Here is a 17904-nt window from a genome sequence, read left to right on the forward strand (position 1 = left end):
GGTCTATGGGCTGGCTAACTCCTCCAGCACCCAGGTACACAGCACCCACCAGCATCAGCAGGAGCCTGGTGGTGGCCACCAGGTTGAGCCATGCTGGGGGGGACCCATCATCACGCTCCCAGCATGGCCAGGGTGTACGCCAGGGGTCCCAGCTGCAGCAAGCCCACAGTGGCCACTCTCAGCACCTGGACAGGCCAGAAATGGGCCACGTCCTCTGGGGAGGGCACAACAGGCTGGACCCAGCTGGGCAAGCTCCTCCACGCAGCTCTCCCAGAGGACATCCCTGAAGGAGAGGTTGCGGGGGGGAGCTGGGCAACTCCCACCACTGTGGGGTGGCTGTGGCTGCTAACAGAAGCACCCAGGCGTGGGGGCCCACACCAGACCCCTTACCAGAAAGTGGGTCCCCACTGCCGACGAGGCCTCGCTGCCGGCAGTGATAGCATATTTCCATACATTCTGTATGGCATGTCTAAATATTCTGATGGTTTTAATATTTTGTACCAGCCGTGGAAACTGGTTTGCTGCTAGGTGACTGTAAAAGTGAGATTTGGTAAATAATTATTATAAATCTTATACTAACACTATGATTGAAACAATAGACAAAAATATAGCCAAGTAATTAGTAGAGGTAGTTACTCATAAGTTTTGCAGTTCTTTGCTCTTATGACTGTACGCTAGATGAGAACAATGTTGAAACTGACCACATGCGATTGAAACTGCGTTAAGCTTCAAGATCAAAGAACAAGGACAAGAATAAAGACTTCAAGGACAGCCAACAAGAACTTCAAATGGGTTGGTGGTCGCAAAAGCAGCCCTTCGACTCAAATGAATCCTTCATTGCGCATGATCGGATGTAGGCTGCACTATGATAATCAGTTGCAATAATTTTTATGTATATGTATACTGATTATTACGCAATTAGTTTTTCTATATAACCTGTTTGTGCTAAAGCTGTGGCATGCACGCTAGGTGGAACTATCCCCCGTGCATCCAGCGCTGCAATAAAGAACGCCTGCTTCCTAAAACTCCAAAACGAGTCTTAGAGAGTTTCTTCGACCGGCTTTTCAGTACCAGCAGTGCCGCTGCTCCAGCCGGGGTGGGCCCTGCCCGGGGAAGGAAGGTGACCCCGCACCACACGCGAGAAGCCCCGAAGTGGCCGGGCCTAAGGCAGGGCCCAGGGGCAGCCCTGACCTCTCCGGCCCAGCGGAGCGAGGAGGCCGAGCTGGGGGGCCGCCGCCCGGCCTTACCCCTCAGCCTGGGGTCCTGGGCTGGGCTGGGGCCCTGAGAGGACGGTGGAGCCGGTGAGGGAATGCGGCGACAACGGTGAGGCCGGGCCGCCCGCCCTCGCACAGCGCCTCAGCAGCAGCACTGCGCAGGCGCGGGGAGAGGGCCGGTGCCGCTCTTTTTCAGGCCCCACCCTACGGGTGGCAGCTGCGGTCAGTTTTCCTCGGCCAGAAGCCGTCTCCCCCTCCACGAAGCTACGGGGCGGGGCAATCAGCGTTCCGAAAAGCCAATGAGCGAGGAGTTAAGGGCGGGGCAGTCGCGTCCGATAGGTTGCGGGCGGGGAGGGTCCTGCCCCTTTTCCTTTGCCACTCCCTCCCCCTTTCCCCCCGCCCGCGGCTGTAACGGTCGCGGCGCGCGGGGCAGCGCGAGCGCGGCGGCGGAGGCAGGTGAGGGGGGGGCGGCGGGCTCCGGCTCCGGCTCCCGCTCCCTCACAGGGCGGGCTCCGGCTGTGGGACAGCCGCCCTCCCTGTGCTCCTTCCTCGGTGAAAACATCTCTTCTTTCTCCGTCCCGGACAGCTCGGTGGTCCCTTCCCGTCCCCTCCCCACCCCGGGGACCGGCTCCTCAGGGTTAGGTCGTGCCTGCCAGGCGGTTGGGCCTCCCCCCTCCTTGGGTTAACCGCCTTCCTTTCTCCCCTTCCTTCACCCATGTCACTCTTCTCCTCATCGCCTTCTGGGGGGTGAAGGGGTGCCCCCCACCCCACACCCCAGCTTCACATCACGTACTCGCCAAGCTCTCCCCTTCCATCGGGTAAAGCGCTGCCCCCCCCCTTCGTGACCCACCGCTCCCCTTCCTCTTTCTCCTTCGTTTTGCCTTATTTTGCACATGACCCTTCTCAGCCCCCTCTGCAGGGTCTGCCCTGTGCCCGCTGGTGGAAGAGAGTGGCTTGTAGGATGCCGTGGGGGGTGTGTTTGTGAAAGGGTGGTGCCGAGTGAGGTGGGAACGCTTTGGTTGCTTTGTCTGTTTTATTTCGAGAGCCCACGCGTGAATTTCCCTGTTATAACTGCCTGGCTGTAGTGCTGGAGACTGAGATTTAAACTTGGGGATTTCTGAAACATACCTAAATTAAACGTAATAAGCACTACGTTTTGCTAGAAGTGTTCTATTTCTTCACTGAGTGAAATGCTGCTTTTAGTTCATCATCCCATTGTATTCCCAATGTCTATCCTATGTTGTAAAATCTGTATATGTATGTTTTCCAAGAATTATTGGTTTCTGTGAGCTCTTTGAATCAGTCAAGCAAAAATCTGTAAGAGCTGGCAATCGAGGATTTAGTATTTGACTGGTGGAGAGAGGCCTTGAATTTCTACAGTGAAGCCTGAGAGCTGTAAACTAGCATCATCAGAGGCAGGAAATTCACTGTCTGAGGTACTCCAATAAGCAGATAAATTAAACCAAAGCTCAGGGTAGATAATGATTGCCATTTATGGAACAGGAACGCTAAGTTTTGAATTACTGCATTTCTGCATGTAGTTGCTCAGTGACCTCTACAGAGGGCAGAAATGAACTGGTTTAGAGTTAAGATTTTTAAAGGGAAATTTTTAGTCTCTGTAGACATAAAGCCAGCGTGTAGGTACCATGGTGACTGGTGCTCTATAAATAACTACAATGGGGATAACACATGCTCCAGTTGAAAGGCACTGAGCTGCTGCATACCTGGAGAATGTTGCAAACAGGAACTCTCCTCATTTCTCAGGCATGAAGAAAGCCTACAATAACTGTGAGGGTTTTTTAAGCATCGCCTCTCTTACTGCAGGGATGAAACAGATACTGTTGGGAGGAGAAGCTAATTAAATATGAAATACTGTGTTGTTCTGAATGAAGAGTAGCTGATGTGTATGTACCCTTTGCTTGCTTAGTGGGAATAGGGTTTGGTTTATGCTGATTTAAAATATGGGTTTTTTTGTTTATTGCCCTGTAGTTCACTGGATAGATAAGATGGCTGCTCTTGAGAAACATCCAGACCTGAGACTCCAGCAGAACAATCCGTCAGGTAAGGAGAGTCCTTTCTTTAAAGCCCTGCTGCTGTTGGATCCTGTTGCAGTTTCTCTGAGGAGACATGTGGCCCTGAGAAGAGTTCTTTACCAAAAGCTTTTTATTAAAAAACCAATGTCTTATGCCTGCAAAATAAAACTATTGCATGGGTATGCAAGGGTAGAGAATCCTTTGATAATGAACCTATCTCTTGAGTGATAACTGATAAATGGGGAAGAGTTCTTAACAGGTAATGCAAAGATGTATCTTTAATTTAACCAGTTTTGCTGTGTGCCAATGCTGCTGCTCTTTTTCTTAGGCTGAGTACCAGAGTATCAGCTGGGTGTAATATCACCAAACTTATCAAAGCAAGTATAACTTACTGCTTTTGCATTCTGCCTTCCATAACAAGATGGATTTTTCAGTCTCCCATTGATATTATTTGGCTTCCCTGTGCTTGCTACCGTTTCCTTTTGCAAAAGAGATTTCTTTAGCAGCAATACTGGGAGTCAAGCAAGGATCAGTGTGGGTTTTGGTAGCATGGGGAATTAGGTATGGCTTAAGTATATTAAAAGGCCTTTCAGTCTGTTGGCTAAAACATAAATAACCCTGAATTTTTCTTTCCAGATCCCAGCACCAGTCAGAAGAGTAATTTCTTGGAGACTGACTGGAAGACACCTATGTTGTCTGTGAAGTTCCAGAGCCGTGTCAGTCGCTGTTCAAGTGTGGCCGACAGTGGGGATGGGGGCATTGGAACCTCCTGCTCAGACAGCACAGAAGGTGATGGTCAGCATGAGATCACACAGTAACAGCCAAAGTCTTTAAGTTTTCTTAGAAGATCAACAAGCATTAAATAGCCTGATAATACTGAACCCTAAAATGGAAAAAAAACTTGGGGAGAGCAGAATCTGTAATAATGTTTGGAAACTATTTCAAAACCAGTGCCTCAGTACGCAGATATGCTGCCTGAAATATAAACAAGTGATTAAGGGACTTGCTGTTTCTTTAAGCTAGTTGGGTGATCTGCAAACTGTAGTAAGCATTTTTAACTGACTAAAAGAGCCACCTTGGTGATTTGCTGGTTCATATTGACCTACAAGTGATTTATCAGAAAGTCTATCACATGCTTTTTTAAGAAATAATTTATAGGTGCCTCTAGAGACTTCAGATCACTATGCCTTTGTGTGTAAGTCTCTTCAGTGTTAGAGCTCCTTTCTTCTCACTGAAGAATGCTGCAGCCTTGCCCTCAGCTGAGGCATGTTGTGTGAAGTTGCTTGTCCCAGCAGTCCTTTCCACCTGTATTTTCATCTTCACTTGTGAAAGTGTCATAAACCACTACTGTTTCACTGATTCTTCTTTCAGCAGCGAGGAATTTTTTGTTGTTCTTTAAAATAACGCACTTCACACATGCATGTGTTTCACAAGCTGCCCTGAGCCTTTTGAATGAGCTATAGATCTTAATAATGTGTGAGTTGAAATGAAGGCTTTTGATAAAGTCTGGCTTGTGGAAATATTGCTAGAAATATTACTAGAGCACATGTTTAAGTGTCCCATTTAGCCCCTCTCAGGATAATAAAACATCCAGTTGCATGCTGAGGGCAGGGGAGATAATGATGGCTCTTTCAGAAATTGCCATTCTGAATGTCTGTAATGTTGTAGCCTTGTTTGCAAGAGCTGAGGCTGAATTGTGGCATGACAGCTGGCTGAAGCACGCCGACTTTCAGGTCAGTACATTAGTCAGAAATGTTGTGATGACCCTTAGCACAGCCAAGGAAACGATTGCAGCATCTGCATGTGGCATGCTGGTCAGAGAACTCAAGTTCCTGATAGTGATACTGGGCTATAAATTTAGGGGCTGTAAAAGGAAATTGTACTGTCTCTTCTGTTTGCCAAGGTGAATGTGCTTGTGACTGCTTGGTAGCATGGTGTTCTCTGGAGTTCCTAGGCACAGCCAAGTAACATCTAAGATTTTCTGCCCTTCCTGCTCATTTTTGAGGAGAGGGTCTTGTGTTGTGCCTTTATTGCGATAGTTTTCCTGCAGTTCGATAATGGTCTTTGCAGAATCCGATTTCAGTCATATTCAAATCATAACCTTTTATTCCTTCTTGTAACAGTGCTTTGAGGTTACAAACAGGTGGAAGGGTGACCTTGCAGTCCTGATGTTGGATTAAAGAAACATCATGTGAGGATGGGCCTTTAGCCAAACCCATGAAGAAAATGAGTTTGTGTATCTGGGAGAAACCTGGAATTGCTGCGATACATAATGTATCGGGACAAGGAGTGGGAACAGGCACTGTTTGCCTTTCTCAGCTCTTGCTGTTGCTGTATTGAAATCTGAGAGTTGCTAAGAATAACCCCGTATTTCCATGTAGCCAGGTTTGGTGCCTTTCTGACAGGACAGGCACATGGGCTGGGGTGCGTGCGCTGAACTCTATCTCATTTCCTGTGGCAATAAGGCAAGAGCCATTACTCTAACCTCTAGAAAAAGCTCTTTTGCTGCAGTGTCCTGGAGGAGTTCGAAGGTCAGCAGCTTGGTGATCTAGTGTTCAGCTATGTTTGAAGCTCATCATGGGCTTAGTGAAGGCTCCAGTTAGCTTTGGTTACGGTTCAGAGTCGCTGAGCTGTGGGACGGGCAGAACAGAATCAAGGTCTCAGTGTTCAGCTGAGTAAGTTTCAGCCTTTTTATTCAATTTAAAGGACTTGATTTCTAAACCTATAGAAAGATAACCATATTGATTTAAGATTATACTAGAGTAGCTTAAAAACAAGGGATTAAAAATGTGTACTGAATTAAACTTGGGTTCTCCCTTTGGTTTATGGTGGTAGGAAAATGTCAGCAATGTAGTGAGGGGGAATATAGGTGTGCCTTAGTCTTGCTGTTGCTGCTTAGGAGGACATGTTCAGGGGGAAAAGAATCAGTTTTTTTAAATTCTTTCTGAAAGTTCAGCAGAGGGGTAGCTGTTTGTGTCAGAATATTTTCAGGATTGTAATTGGAGCATCACTCTTCTTCTTTCCCTAGACTTCTGCAATTCCAGTAACGGTTCCTCATTCCAGCCCATCAAAACCCAAGTGACCATCCCAACAGCCCATGTTATGCCTTCTACGTTGGGTGCCTCGCCCTCCAAGCTGTGCTCTGCAGGAGACCAGAGCTGTTCCCAGAGTACTTCAAAAACTGCTATGCCAGGATCTGCTTCTGAACACACAGGGCTCATGAGAAATGGAGATTTTAATGCCGGGAAGTCTTCTCAGGTGCCACCCAGGGATCTCTTGCGTCTCTACGGGACTTCAGGGGAAAATGGTTTTGAGCAATCCTGGCATCCTGTTTCTGATCACATGAGAACAGAAGATACTTGGAAGTTTGACACCCCTGCCATTGAGCACACCCTTAACCATTCTCTCTTTCTGGATAGTTTGTGCACTGACCCTCTCCGCAGGTTCCAGAAGTTCAATCCAAACTCTGGGGCAGCTGAGGCAGGAAAGGACCATTATAAGGTGCTGCCAGAGAGTAAGCAAGTGGCAGGGGCTAATGGTGTCTGTGAGCCCCAAGACGGAACATGGCCGAGTGGGAGCAGACTGATGCCAACGGGACTCCAGGCCAACAATTTCTTTTCAAAACCTGTAAATCCTTCATCTCGAGCATGGATGCAAGAAGCCCGCACGCTACATCCGCACGAGAGCGTCTGCGAGCTTAGTGCTTGGAAACAGCAGCTGGAGAAAGTGCGATTGCAAATAGAGCAAATGCAGGTAGGGAGCTGCTTGTATATATGTATGAGTTTGAAACCCTTCCTGTCACTTTAGTCATGAATCATTGTCACAGACTTTTGAAGCAAGGAGGAAAATGTCTCATGCTTCTCCCTGTCTTACACCAGAAGTCTCTTAACGGTATGTTTTTACAGCATGTGGTGTCACAGGTATCATTTGACACACTGCTTATGTAGAGCAGTCCTGTATTATGTTACAGCACTGCACAATGGTTCAGATCAAGAGGTGAAATATCCTGTCTGCTAGAAACTGCAAAGAAAAAGCATGTCAAGAAGTTCTTAACAGTTTCTAGAGTAACCATATTCTGTATCTAAAGTTAGGAAACGGACTTTTTTGAAAAGATGCATAAAACTAACTGCAGTTTATTAGATGGAAACAGTTTGTTTATCACCTCCAACCAGCTGTACCCTAATGGAGACAAATTGTTTCCAGCAAGCTAGCATAGTGGTCTAAAATTATTTGTTAATCTCCAGTTGTGCTTGGGCAAAGTTACTTGTTCTTGGACATCGACGGAGACTGAAATAGCTATGTCCTGGCATGCAGATGAGCACACAGTGTGCAAAATAGCTCTAGCAATGTTGCAATTACCTCTGTGGAGCACAAACCTTTCCCTCCTCACTTTGTCTCCTCTTTCAGTTACAAAATGGAGGCGTCTGCCACCATTCCTCGATGTATTCTGCTTCGCTGCCTACACCTGATCCAGCTCAGTGGATCAATATCCTGAACTCCAATGAAAACCTACTCAAGGAGAAAGAGCTCCTCATTGACAGGTGAGAGTTTGATCCTGACATGTACTTTAAGGACTCCAGTGCATTTCCTTTTGGAAAGGGAGGGTTTTGAAAGTACCAAGGAAGGCTTGTATCTCAGAGTCCCTTTTATCTGACTGAGCTTTTTTGTTGCAAAGAACAATATAATGACCTTTGAGAACAGCCTATTTTTTTCATGAGGTCTCCTCCCCTTCCTCTTGGATCCTGAAGGATTCAAATAAATTCATTTTGGTTGTGGTTTTCTGTGTTTTATAAGGGATAAAGATTTCTGGTTCCATCACGATTATTTGGAATGTCAGTACTACTGCCTTTTTGCTTGAGGACTTTCTGGGAGCTCTTTGATATCTTTATTTTAAATTTATTCTTTGTGAATTTGGGCTGGCAAACAACACTTCTCATACCCAACGCTAGTGGTCCATAAGCTTTTCGAAAAAGTAAGTCCTAGTGAAAGCTACCTTCAGCATTTGGACTGTAAACTCTTTTTCTGCTTGCTCATTTTGAGTCCTCTGATGTCTGTTCGTTTCACTCATAAGCTCCACAGCCAAGCTGGATCCTCCAAAGCATGCAAGGCTTGTGTGTTTTATCTATAATCATTGCTGGGGGGGAGACTTTGAAGGGAGGGGAGGGAAAAAAAGTTAATACCAATTGTAAAAAAAAAAAAAAGTCACAGTGAATGTCTTGCAGATTTCTCTGCAGTGTTTTTTCTTCTGCTTGTCACTGTACGGAGCATTAGAGTTGTGGCACTGTTCCTGTTGTATTGCTCTCTGCTACCATTGAAAACGAGGTGTATGTTTGAGAATGGTGTATTACCAGTTTTTTGGGGTTTTTTTTACAGACAAAGACAACACATATCCCAGTTGGAGCAGAAGGTCCGGGAAAGTGAACTGCAGGTTCACAGTGCCCTGCTTGGCTGTCCAGCACCCTACGGAGATGTCTACATGTTGAGAATGCAGGTAATTGGGTGCAACAGAGTGTCAGTAAGAAATATGTATTGAATCCAGCAGGCGTTTCTCACTAGGTGTTTCCTGAGTAGGAGGGCTATGCAGAGTAAAATTAACCTTTGTATGGGGTCCTGGTTACCTGTCATCTCTGAGATCTTCTGTGTGTCTTGAGATTTCAAACCCTGAAGTACTACAGTTTGTTTAGAAGCTGTGCTAGTGATGCAAATGCCTGACAGCACTGACAAATGCTATTTCAGATACTGCAGTATATAAGATGGGCTGAATGATGTTTGGGAAGTAGGAGGGCTGAGGACACAGCTCTGAGACAGCGCAGGTGCTTAGCGCCAGTTTGTAACTAACTGAATTCATAGGCTGTCTCTGTTTGCAGGAGCTGCAGCGGGAGAACACGTTTCTTCGAGCACAGTTCACAGAGAAGACTGAATCCCTCAGTAAGGAAAAGATTGAATTGGAGAGAAAACTCGCTGCTGCAGAGGTGGATGCAAAGCTGATCCGGGAGTCACTGAAAGAAACTATGCAGAAACATGCAGAGGAGTTAAAGAAACAGGAAGAAAGGGTATGATCCCATTGCTCTAGAGGGGGGAGGGTGTTTTTTCTTCAAGAAGCTAAAAGTCAATATAGTGCCTAGGTGAAAGTTTTCTGTGGCAATGTGTTATTGTAGGTATTTTCTGATCTCCTTGTAGAATTTTTTGGTTTATAAGCAAAAGCCCTTCCTCCTGCAGTTAGAAATATTTCAATACCTCTTCTTTTAAACCTCTTTAAGTGAGCAGAAATGCTGCTGAGTTAAGGTGATCTTGTATTTTGATGTTGAGTGCTGTACAAAAAGGTAAATAAGTGGGCTCACAGAGGACTGAAGAATGGACAAGAACTTATATAAACTAAACTTTTATATAACTGTCCCTGCAGGTAAAGGGAAGAGACAAACACATTAATAATCTCAAAAAGAAATGCCAGAAGGAATCTGAACAAAACAGGGAGAGACAACAGAGAATCGAGACCCTGGAACGATACCTGGCTGATCTACCAACCCTTGAGGACCACCAGAAACAGAGTCAGAAGGTAAAACTTCCTTTGAATTGTGATGACAGCTCTTCACATACTTGCTCAGATGACTTTTCTACAGCTGCAGATAATAGCCTGTACAGCTGCCCAAGTAAAGTTGTGGTCTGGCCTTCTTGGAGAAGGAAAGTTCTGAGCTATAGCTGAGAACTGTCACATAGGTAGTAAAAATCGGCATTGCAAATGTAGTTGAAATGTGGTGTGTGTTCTGAAACTCCTGGGAGTTCTCTAGAGTGTTATGATGGTCTTTGTTGCAGCTGAAGGAATCTGAACTGAAGAGTACTGCTATGCAGGAAACAGTGCTGGCACTGGAAACGGAGCTTGGAGATGTCCGGGCTGCTTTCAGGGAGCAAGAGATGCAGCTAGAAACCCAAAAACACAAGGAGCTGGAGCTTCTTTCCACTGTGCGCAGGTAAAAATCAGGAGGATTAGAATAAACTTCATCTTAGCACTGAAGTAATTGCAGCACAAGAACAGTGATGATTCAGCACAGCCACTGTCCCGCCTGTCAGAACCAGATTACCGTGGATTTGTGATGATTATGTTGAATGCTCACCAAAATACCGTGTTCAAATTCTGCATGCCAACAGGGGAGGGTGGGAGCAGAACCACGTGGCTGAAAGAAAGGGGGGCCCTGTTTTGTCACCTGGGTTTGTCTGTCTCCTCGGGTTGTTGCTCTCAACCATAACTCCTTACAAAATGGACCTATGTAATCTGCAATCGTTGTGTCTCTGCAAATGTGCCAATATCATGGGGAGGGCTGTGTCCAGGGAGAGGAACTCCTTCTGTCACAGCCCTGGCAGTTTGCAAGCTGGGATGCAAACAGGACAACACTGGCATCTGATATGAAAATCATTTGCCTCCTCATACTTTTTAGTGATGGGAACACCCTTAAATAAAGCTGGTTTTCGCATGGTGTTCTGCTAATTTCAGCTTGCAGGACAAGGTGCAGCAGTGTGTAAAGAATGCAGAGAGAGGACCCTCTGCCCAGGATGGGGAGAGACAGAAAATAGAAAATGACTCTCTGAAGAAAGAATGCGACTGCCTCAGAAAGGTAACAGGCTGTGTCAAACGGGAATCACACATTTTTCCTTCCACTGAGTCACACCGGGCGCTAAGATGGAATCGGGGACTTTTGCAGTTGTAGGCAGTCACAATTGCACTGAAGCAGCAGTTCCTGGAATTCCCAACTGAGGGGTTTTAAAAGCATAACCATGCACTCCTACAGTAACACTGGAGAGAAGTTGCAGAATGCAAAGAGGGGAGAGGAAAACCACAAGAATGCAACTTCTCCAGTCTGTTTTTAGCTGATACTTCTAATGGTGCCTTTTATCAGGTGCCTTTCATCAGGGAATCTAAGTCCACTGCTAACAGAAGCAGTGATTAAAGTAGTAAATGGGCAGGAAAGAGAAGGAGAAGGGATGCTGTCCTACTAAAGGAGAAATCCTGGTGGTATTACTGAGTCTGTATGACCAGTTCTGATGGCTCTGCTTTTGATTCCAGATTGTGGACAAACAGCAGAAGAAGATGGAGCAGTTGTCCTTGCAAGTAAAGGTGAGAGGTGACTGCAGAGAGACCTATAACTTGAGAATCTGCTGTGAAGTGAGTTAGACTTACTACTTTCCCATGGTCTGTTCTAGAACCTGGAAGAACAGGTGGCCCAGGAAGAGGGGACAAGCCAAGCTCTGAAAGAGGAGGCGATGAGGAGAGAAAATGCACTGCAGCAGCTCCGGACTGCTGTGAAAGAGGTCAGAGCAGGAGTGTTTAGAGTGCTCGAGCATAGCAGTTGAATGAACAATGGATTGTCTTTTAGCAAGACCCTTAATTTGCAGTCAGCAGCACAACCTCTCCTGCTTCCTGCTAGTCAGTTGCCCTGACAGTGCTCTGAAAGGAGCTCTTTGCTCAAAAGCAGGAGGAGAAAGGCAGTTTCTGCCTCGGGAACTTCAGCTGGGGCTGCTGGATATGGTGGAGGACGCTGAACTTGCCAGCTGGGGGCAGCAAGGCGGTGAGCAGGAATCCAAACTCGACGACAGCCCTGGCTGAAGGGCAGGGCTGAGCCCCACTGTCAAGCCTAAAGGAAGCCAAGCACAATGGCAGCCCTTGAGGGAAGGGATGGCCAGTGTTGGGGTGAGCGGCCAGTGCACAACCTCCTGGAAGCTTATTTTGTTGCATCGTGCCTTGGCAGGGACAGTGCAGCGTCATGGGGCGCTTCCTGTCTGAGCCAGGAAAGTCAAATGCTCACACCTCGTAGGACTGACACTTGCTCATCTGGCAAGAGTCTGGAGGGCCTGATGTAAACCAGCTCCTCCTGCCCTCGGTGCTCCCATCATCATCGAGCAGTTGTGTTAAGTTGCTTTAAGTTTGCTAGTTCTGTACCAAGTGACCACTAACCTGCTGTGTCCATTTGTTCAGCTTTCAGTGCAGAACCAGGATCTCATTGAGAAGAACCTGACCCTTCAGGAACGACTGCGGCAGGCAGAGCTAATAACCCAGCCCCTGCCTGCTGAGACAGCCCGCCTCGCCCAGGAGTTGCACAGCGAGCTGGCCAGTTGTCTGCAGGATTTGCAGTCTGTCTACAGCATTGTCACTCAGAGGGCTCAGGGCAAGGATCCCAACCTCTCTCTGCTCCTGGGCATTTGCTGTAAGTGTGCTGAGTGGTGGCAGAGCAAACCTTTTGTTCCTGTGCTGTGACAGAATCAAATAACTCTCACATATAATATAGCATGGAAGGTTCTTATCTTTCTGGGGTTCTGAACCTTCTTTCTGTGGTTAGCTAACTCTAAAGGTGCATGCTGTAATAACTAAACATTAAGTAGTACCTCTTTTGCAAATGTGCGCTGGGTTTTTCTGGCTCACTTGCAAATGTGTGTGATCCTTGGTCAGAATTGCATGTGAGGTAACTCCCTTCTCTGACTCCACAGCTGTTCAGTACTCCACTAAGGAGAAAGACGACTTGCTGAGCCCTGATGGACTTGCAAAGAAACTGGTGGAGGTAAAACAGCTTCACAAAGAGGTGGAGGACTTAAGGACGGCAATATCTGACAGATATGCTCAGGACATGGGAGACAACTGCATCACCCAGTAAAGAACACTTCCCAAAGTAAGACAGGAAATGAAGACTTGAAACCCTCGGGAGTCTAGAGCTCCTACAACCCAAAACCTATTCAGCACTTTACCATCCCTTTGCTCGGGTACAAGATGTGTGACTTATCCAATCTGTGAGAAATCAGGGGTTTGTTGCCAGAAGTGTTTAGCTTCTGACTGGCTAACTGGAATCGTTCAGGGCTTCTGTGTCGGCCTTTGCAGTAGCTTTGATCTTGTGGAATGTGTTTATGCTGTGTTTGCTGGAGCTGGTGTGGTCTCTGACGCTGTGAGATGAATTCTGAATTGCCTTTCAGGCATGTCAAATGCTGAACATGCAAATGTGACGGTTAAAATCATCACTAAAAGGAAATGTATGCCCTGGTCTTTCTGATAAATTCTCTGCACAGATCCTGTGTGACTAGTAAGACCAGAGGATTATCAGAGAGTTCAGGGGATATCTGTGGACTTCACAGGCAAGCAGGTGTGCCAGTTATACTACTGCTAATTACATCAAGGTGCTACAGGCTCCTCAGATGCTGTGTGCACAGTTCTGGCTTGGATGCTTGTGTAGCCATTCATGGAGCAGGACCTGCTTTCCTCAGGTAAATGCAACTGGAGTCTTTCAGTAGCCAACAGGAGTTGGAGAATAAAGCAACACTAAAAGAAGACTCTGAAAACGCTCCCCCTGGGCACTGTTACCCCAGAAGCCTTAAGCCTTTTATCCCCCCGAAATAGCATTCTGATTGTGGGTATGATTCAGGCTGCAGAGGAAGTGGATTGATGCTGAAGTGCCTTAATGTGCTAGAGAAACCTCCTGTCCCCCACACTGCTTCGTGCCTAATGTACCTGCTGGCAGGGTGAGGAACTGCTGTTTCTCATAGCAGCCTTGAGAGCCATCGCAAACCATCCTGGGGAGCCTTGAATGTCTGTAACCCCTCCCAGAGCTGCAGGGAGCTTCTGTGCCCCCGAGGGACCCTGCTGCAGGCCAGCAGGGAGACACACCTCTCCTTGGCTCGCTGCTTGCTGCTTGATAGGGAGAAAGCCATTCTGGTCCTAACATGGCAGGGTGGTACAGTTGGATCCGAGAGCTCTACCTGGTGCCTGCGAGGCAGTGACCACTCGGGCTTTGTTGTAGCTTTGCCCCTTGTTCTCTGGGAGCTTCCTGCTCTTCTGCTAAATAATGGGATTTCTAAATAAATCAGCATGGGATGCAGTTCACTTTATCACAACCCTCCTTAACCGTAGTGGCAACTTTACAGTCCTGAGTGCTTGTTTGTGACAACACTGTGGTGCTGAGGGTGGAACTTTTTTGGTTTTCAGCTTGAGTTAAGAGCAAGATACTATGTTAGTTTTGTAACAGGGGGGAGAATACTGCTGAAACTTCTGCTGTTTGGTTGCTCATGGTTCGTGTTGGGGCTGTGAGCCCTAGGTTTGGGAGAAATGCGTTTGTTATTCCTTTGTGTTAAAATGTAAGACCAAATCTGTTTTGTTCTTAAAGTTTGGCCACCACGGGTGTGATGGTGGCAAAAAAATTGGTTAGTTTGCTGTCCTGAGTTACGCCCTGCATGGCATGGGGAGAGAGTGCAGCAGCGTCTGCTGGGCAGCCGGCTGTCTGTCCTGTTCTTTCCGCATCTGGTGTATTACATTTCTGGCTGTTTCTGTTCCCAGGCTGCTGTTGCCACGTACTGAGCTAAATGTGGGCCAAGGCTATTTCTTGAAGTCATTTGTCCTGACTGCTGGGAGCTCTCTAGGCGCTGAGGTGCAGAACAGCACTAGCTGTGAGAATTGCTCTCTCCTGCAGGTTAGCAGGGTGCTGTTTAGCACCATCCCCTTTCCCCGAATTCTCATTGGGGTGCAAGATCTAGTTCCCGGGTGCTGTATGGGGACACGTTTGCCCTCTGCCACTGCAGAGCTGGCTGTGAAATGAGATCGTGGCTGAAACCCCATCTTAGCTGGTGCTTGGAGCCTCGTGCCTGGCCCCATCCCAGCAGCTGGGGCTGCCCGGCTCGCATGTTCCTCTCTGCGAGGAAATGTCCCTCTCGTCATCCTCCTGCAGAACTGGACCCCTCTGGCTAAGATGGTGATCCCATCTGCCGTACGTGACTGCTGCTCTCCAGGCAGGGGAAATCTCGGACCTTTCTTTACAGAGCACCCCAGAACGCGGCACCAGGGCCACCTTCCCACCCTGTCCCATGTTCTTGCCCCGCCGTCTGTCCGGCGCTGCGTGTCGCGTTGCGCGCAGTGTATTTCTACCAGCCTTTGTCTCACCCACTCGTTTGTACTGAGTATTTTGAGTATAAAATAAAGCTGCTCTGCTCCACTCCAAAGCGGTCCCGTACGGATGGGGGCGGGCTGCCCGGGGCCGGGCCCCGCCGACGCCGCATGCCCGGGCCCGCCGGCCCCATTGGTCCCGGCAGTCACATGCCGGGCGGCGGCGGGGCCGCCCGTTCCCTCCCTCCGAGCCTCCCTCCGCCGGGCTGAGCGCAGGGGAGCGGCCGCGATCGCAGCATGAGCACCCTCAAGGTCTACAGCACCTCGGTGACCGGCTCCCGGGAGGTGAGCGGTGGACCGCGGCGGGGATCCGGGCTCCGGCGGGGCAGGGCTGGGTGTTCCGGGGGACCTTCTTTCTTCCCTGGGGTGGGCGTCTCTTCCCCGTGGAGCTGCGAAGCCCCCCCCGCCCCCCCCCCCCGCCCCATCCCAGATGCCCCTTCCTCTGCTCACGCTGCGCCGTCCCCTTCTTCCCCCGAAGCCATCCCGCCGTGCTGGGTGTCCCCCGTCGTCCCCTCCCCACGCAGGACCGAGCCCCGTCCGCGGCCAGGTGGAGTCTGGACCGTGGCCCATAAAGAGCGGTCGCTCCCTGAGCGCTCTGCTGAGCGTGACTGGCACGCAGGGGTGGGTGCCGACCCTTCGGGCTCCTCTCCAGCTCCCCATAACCTGCCTTTCCCGCCCGGGTTCCAGATCAAATCCCAACAGAGCGAAGTAACCAGAATCCTTGATGGGAAAAACATCAAGTACGAGCTGGTGGATATCTCCCAGGATAACGCTCTCCGGGAGGAGATGAGGGCGAAGGCAGGCAATCCCAAAGCCATCCCGCCCCAGATTGTCAATGGAGACCAATACTGCGGGGTAAGGCTCGTGCTCTGCGCGGGGGATAAGCACCACAGAGGTTGGGTGGTGGGCAATAATCCCGTCCCCTTGTTTTTGTTACAAATGATGTCAAGATGCCTTTCAAAAGGTATCTCTCGTAAGATGCGCAGACAAAGCGCTGCTGGGGTTAATGGGCATTTGGAGCATGATGGCTTGCAAAAAATGGGACCCATGCAGGGGAGCTCTGGGTGACCCGTGGGTGGGGAGAGGGGGCTGCACTGTGCAGGGCTGTCCCTGCTTCGCCCTGTCATCCTCCACTTGACTGACTGGCACCGGCGCTGTGAACCAGTTTGTGCTGCGTGCTCAGGGGGGACCCCGTGCTGCCTGACCGGCGGGAGAATACAGCTCACCCTTGCCTTGTGAGCGACTGTATGGCTTTTCCCTGCAGGACTACGAGCTCTTTGTGGAAGCGGTGGAGCAAAACACCCTGCAGGAGTTCCTGAAGCTGGCCTGAGCCCCGGGCTCCCCTCCTGTCCTGGACTCTACCTGCATTCCTGAGCACCCTCATCTCCGACCACCTTCACTTTCAGGTTGTCAGCGCTCTCCTGGCACCGCGACTTGTATCCCAGCACCGGGAAACCCATGACCAAAACTACTCATTGCAGCTGCCTACAATTCCCTCCTGCCTAACCCTGATATCATCTCAGAGGGATCCAAAGAAAGTCTGACGCTCGCTGCGCACGGCCTTTGAACAAAGCTGGGCCTGGCTCACACCGCAGCTTCCAGTGCCTCTGTAAACAGCAAAGCCTCTGGGGCTGTGCGAAGTGCAGCCGTCCGTCAGCCCTCTCCTCTGCAGGGAGAGCTTCTGCTTCAGGAGGGAAGGGCTTAGGGTTGCATGTTACTTCCCACTTCTCCCAGCTGCTGTTAAAATTGTAAATCCTGCTGCCTCACTACTTTTTTTTTTCTTTTTTTTTTTCTTTTTTCATCTCAACTGCAGAGATTATGGCAACTAAGTTGATTTTTTTTGTTTGTTTGTTTTAATTTAACGCAAAAATACTGCACAGAGCTGGGGTCTGACCACCCACCGCCGAGAAGGCCGGGGCTGGGGGCGAAGGCCGGTGTCGCTCAGCAGGCTGCCTGGGGGGATGGATGGGCCTAGAAGTGGGACCTGGGCTGCTCCACCTGCCCTCCGCCTCGATGTGGTGCCAGGGCTCCCTTTTGAGCGTTAATGGCTCAGGGCTGCTCCGGAACAGCTGATGCTCCAGCTGTCTTATCTCTCCTCTTTGAGTGGGCTTTTTTGCAACCCGGACCAAGTGCATTTTGTTTTCCTGCCAAAAAGCAAGTTTATAACCAGTGTTGTCTTCCGAGATGCTATTAAATGTTACTGTACCTTTCACATCGGTACTCGTGGGTTTCTTTTAAATTTGGTTTTATTTTGACTACAGGTTAAACGTCACCCTACATAATGATTCTGAGTCATTTCCAGCTCAGAGAAGCTGAGTCAGTTGTACTCACTGCTGCAGCCTGACACAAAGATCTTAACACCTTAGATTGTTGCCGCCAATCAAAGGCTTACAGGACTTGTCTGAATATCCTACAGCGCAGTAGTGACAGGTACCTCTCTCAAGCATTCCTCTCCTCTGCGTGGTAAGAATGGCAGCCTGGGGGAGGGACAGCTTCAGCCAAACACGCAAGCAAAAAAACAAACCCCTGGCACAAAGTTTACCTGGTCGGAGGCTGCCCTATACGAGAGTCCCCTGTACACTCCTGTATCTGCTATAGGTGGAAAAAGGAGGAAACTAACTTAGAGCTGTGGGGATTGAGTCACTGGTCACGGGGAGCCCGTGGAAACGGCTGGTTTGTGTGACGTTAGTGGTGCTTCCTGTATTTGAGTTGTGCAGGGTCCAGCTCTGGTCAGAAGGGTCCGGGA

General features: G+C 48.9%; 2 protein-coding genes across 8 annotated transcripts; both read left to right on the plus strand.

Annotated features, from left to right (window-relative positions):
• Positions 1-1612: 1612 nt before the first annotated feature.
• CEP85 (centrosomal protein 85) lies at positions 1613-14688 on the plus strand. Of its 6 annotated transcripts, XM_075047515.1 has the most exons (15): positions 2966-3002; positions 3204-3275; positions 3884-4036; positions 6276-7000; positions 7655-7788; positions 8621-8738; positions 9115-9300; positions 9651-9803; positions 10061-10215; positions 10737-10857; positions 11307-11357; positions 11444-11551; positions 12216-12444; positions 12725-12903; positions 14556-14688. In XM_075047515.1, the coding sequence occupies exons 1-14, from the start codon at positions 2981-2983 to the stop codon at positions 12886-12888; spliced, it is 2391 nt and encodes a 796-aa protein (XP_074903616.1). In that variant the 5' UTR covers positions 2966-2980; the 3' UTR covers positions 12889-12903; positions 14556-14688. The 6 variants fall into 6 exon arrangements, with proteins under 6 accessions (XP_074903619.1, XP_074903616.1, XP_074903615.1 ...); XM_075047518.1 differs by lacking the exons at positions 2966-3002; positions 14556-14688 and adding an exon at positions 1613-1670 and having other exon boundaries at positions 12725-14100; XM_075047514.1 differs by lacking the exon at positions 14556-14688 and having other exon boundaries at positions 12725-14100.
• SH3BGRL3 (SH3 domain binding glutamate rich protein like 3) lies at positions 14458-17370 on the plus strand. 2 transcript variants are annotated; one of them, XM_075047521.1, is made up of 3 exons: positions 14458-14688; positions 15846-16013; positions 16423-17370. In XM_075047521.1, the coding sequence occupies exons 1-3, from the start codon at positions 14458-14460 to the stop codon at positions 16486-16488; spliced, it is 465 nt and encodes a 154-aa protein (XP_074903622.1). In that variant the 3' UTR covers positions 16489-17370. The 2 variants fall into 2 exon arrangements, with proteins under 2 accessions (XP_074903622.1, XP_074903623.1); XM_075047522.1 differs by lacking the exon at positions 14458-14688 and adding an exon at positions 15306-15443.
• The last annotated feature ends 534 nt before the right edge of the window (positions 17371-17904 follow it).

The sequence above is a fragment of the Buteo buteo genome, chromosome 16 (assembly GCF_964188355.1).
Source record: "Buteo buteo chromosome 16, bButBut1.hap1.1, whole genome shotgun sequence".
Taxonomy (NCBI): Eukaryota; Metazoa; Chordata; class Aves; order Accipitriformes; family Accipitridae; genus Buteo; species Buteo buteo.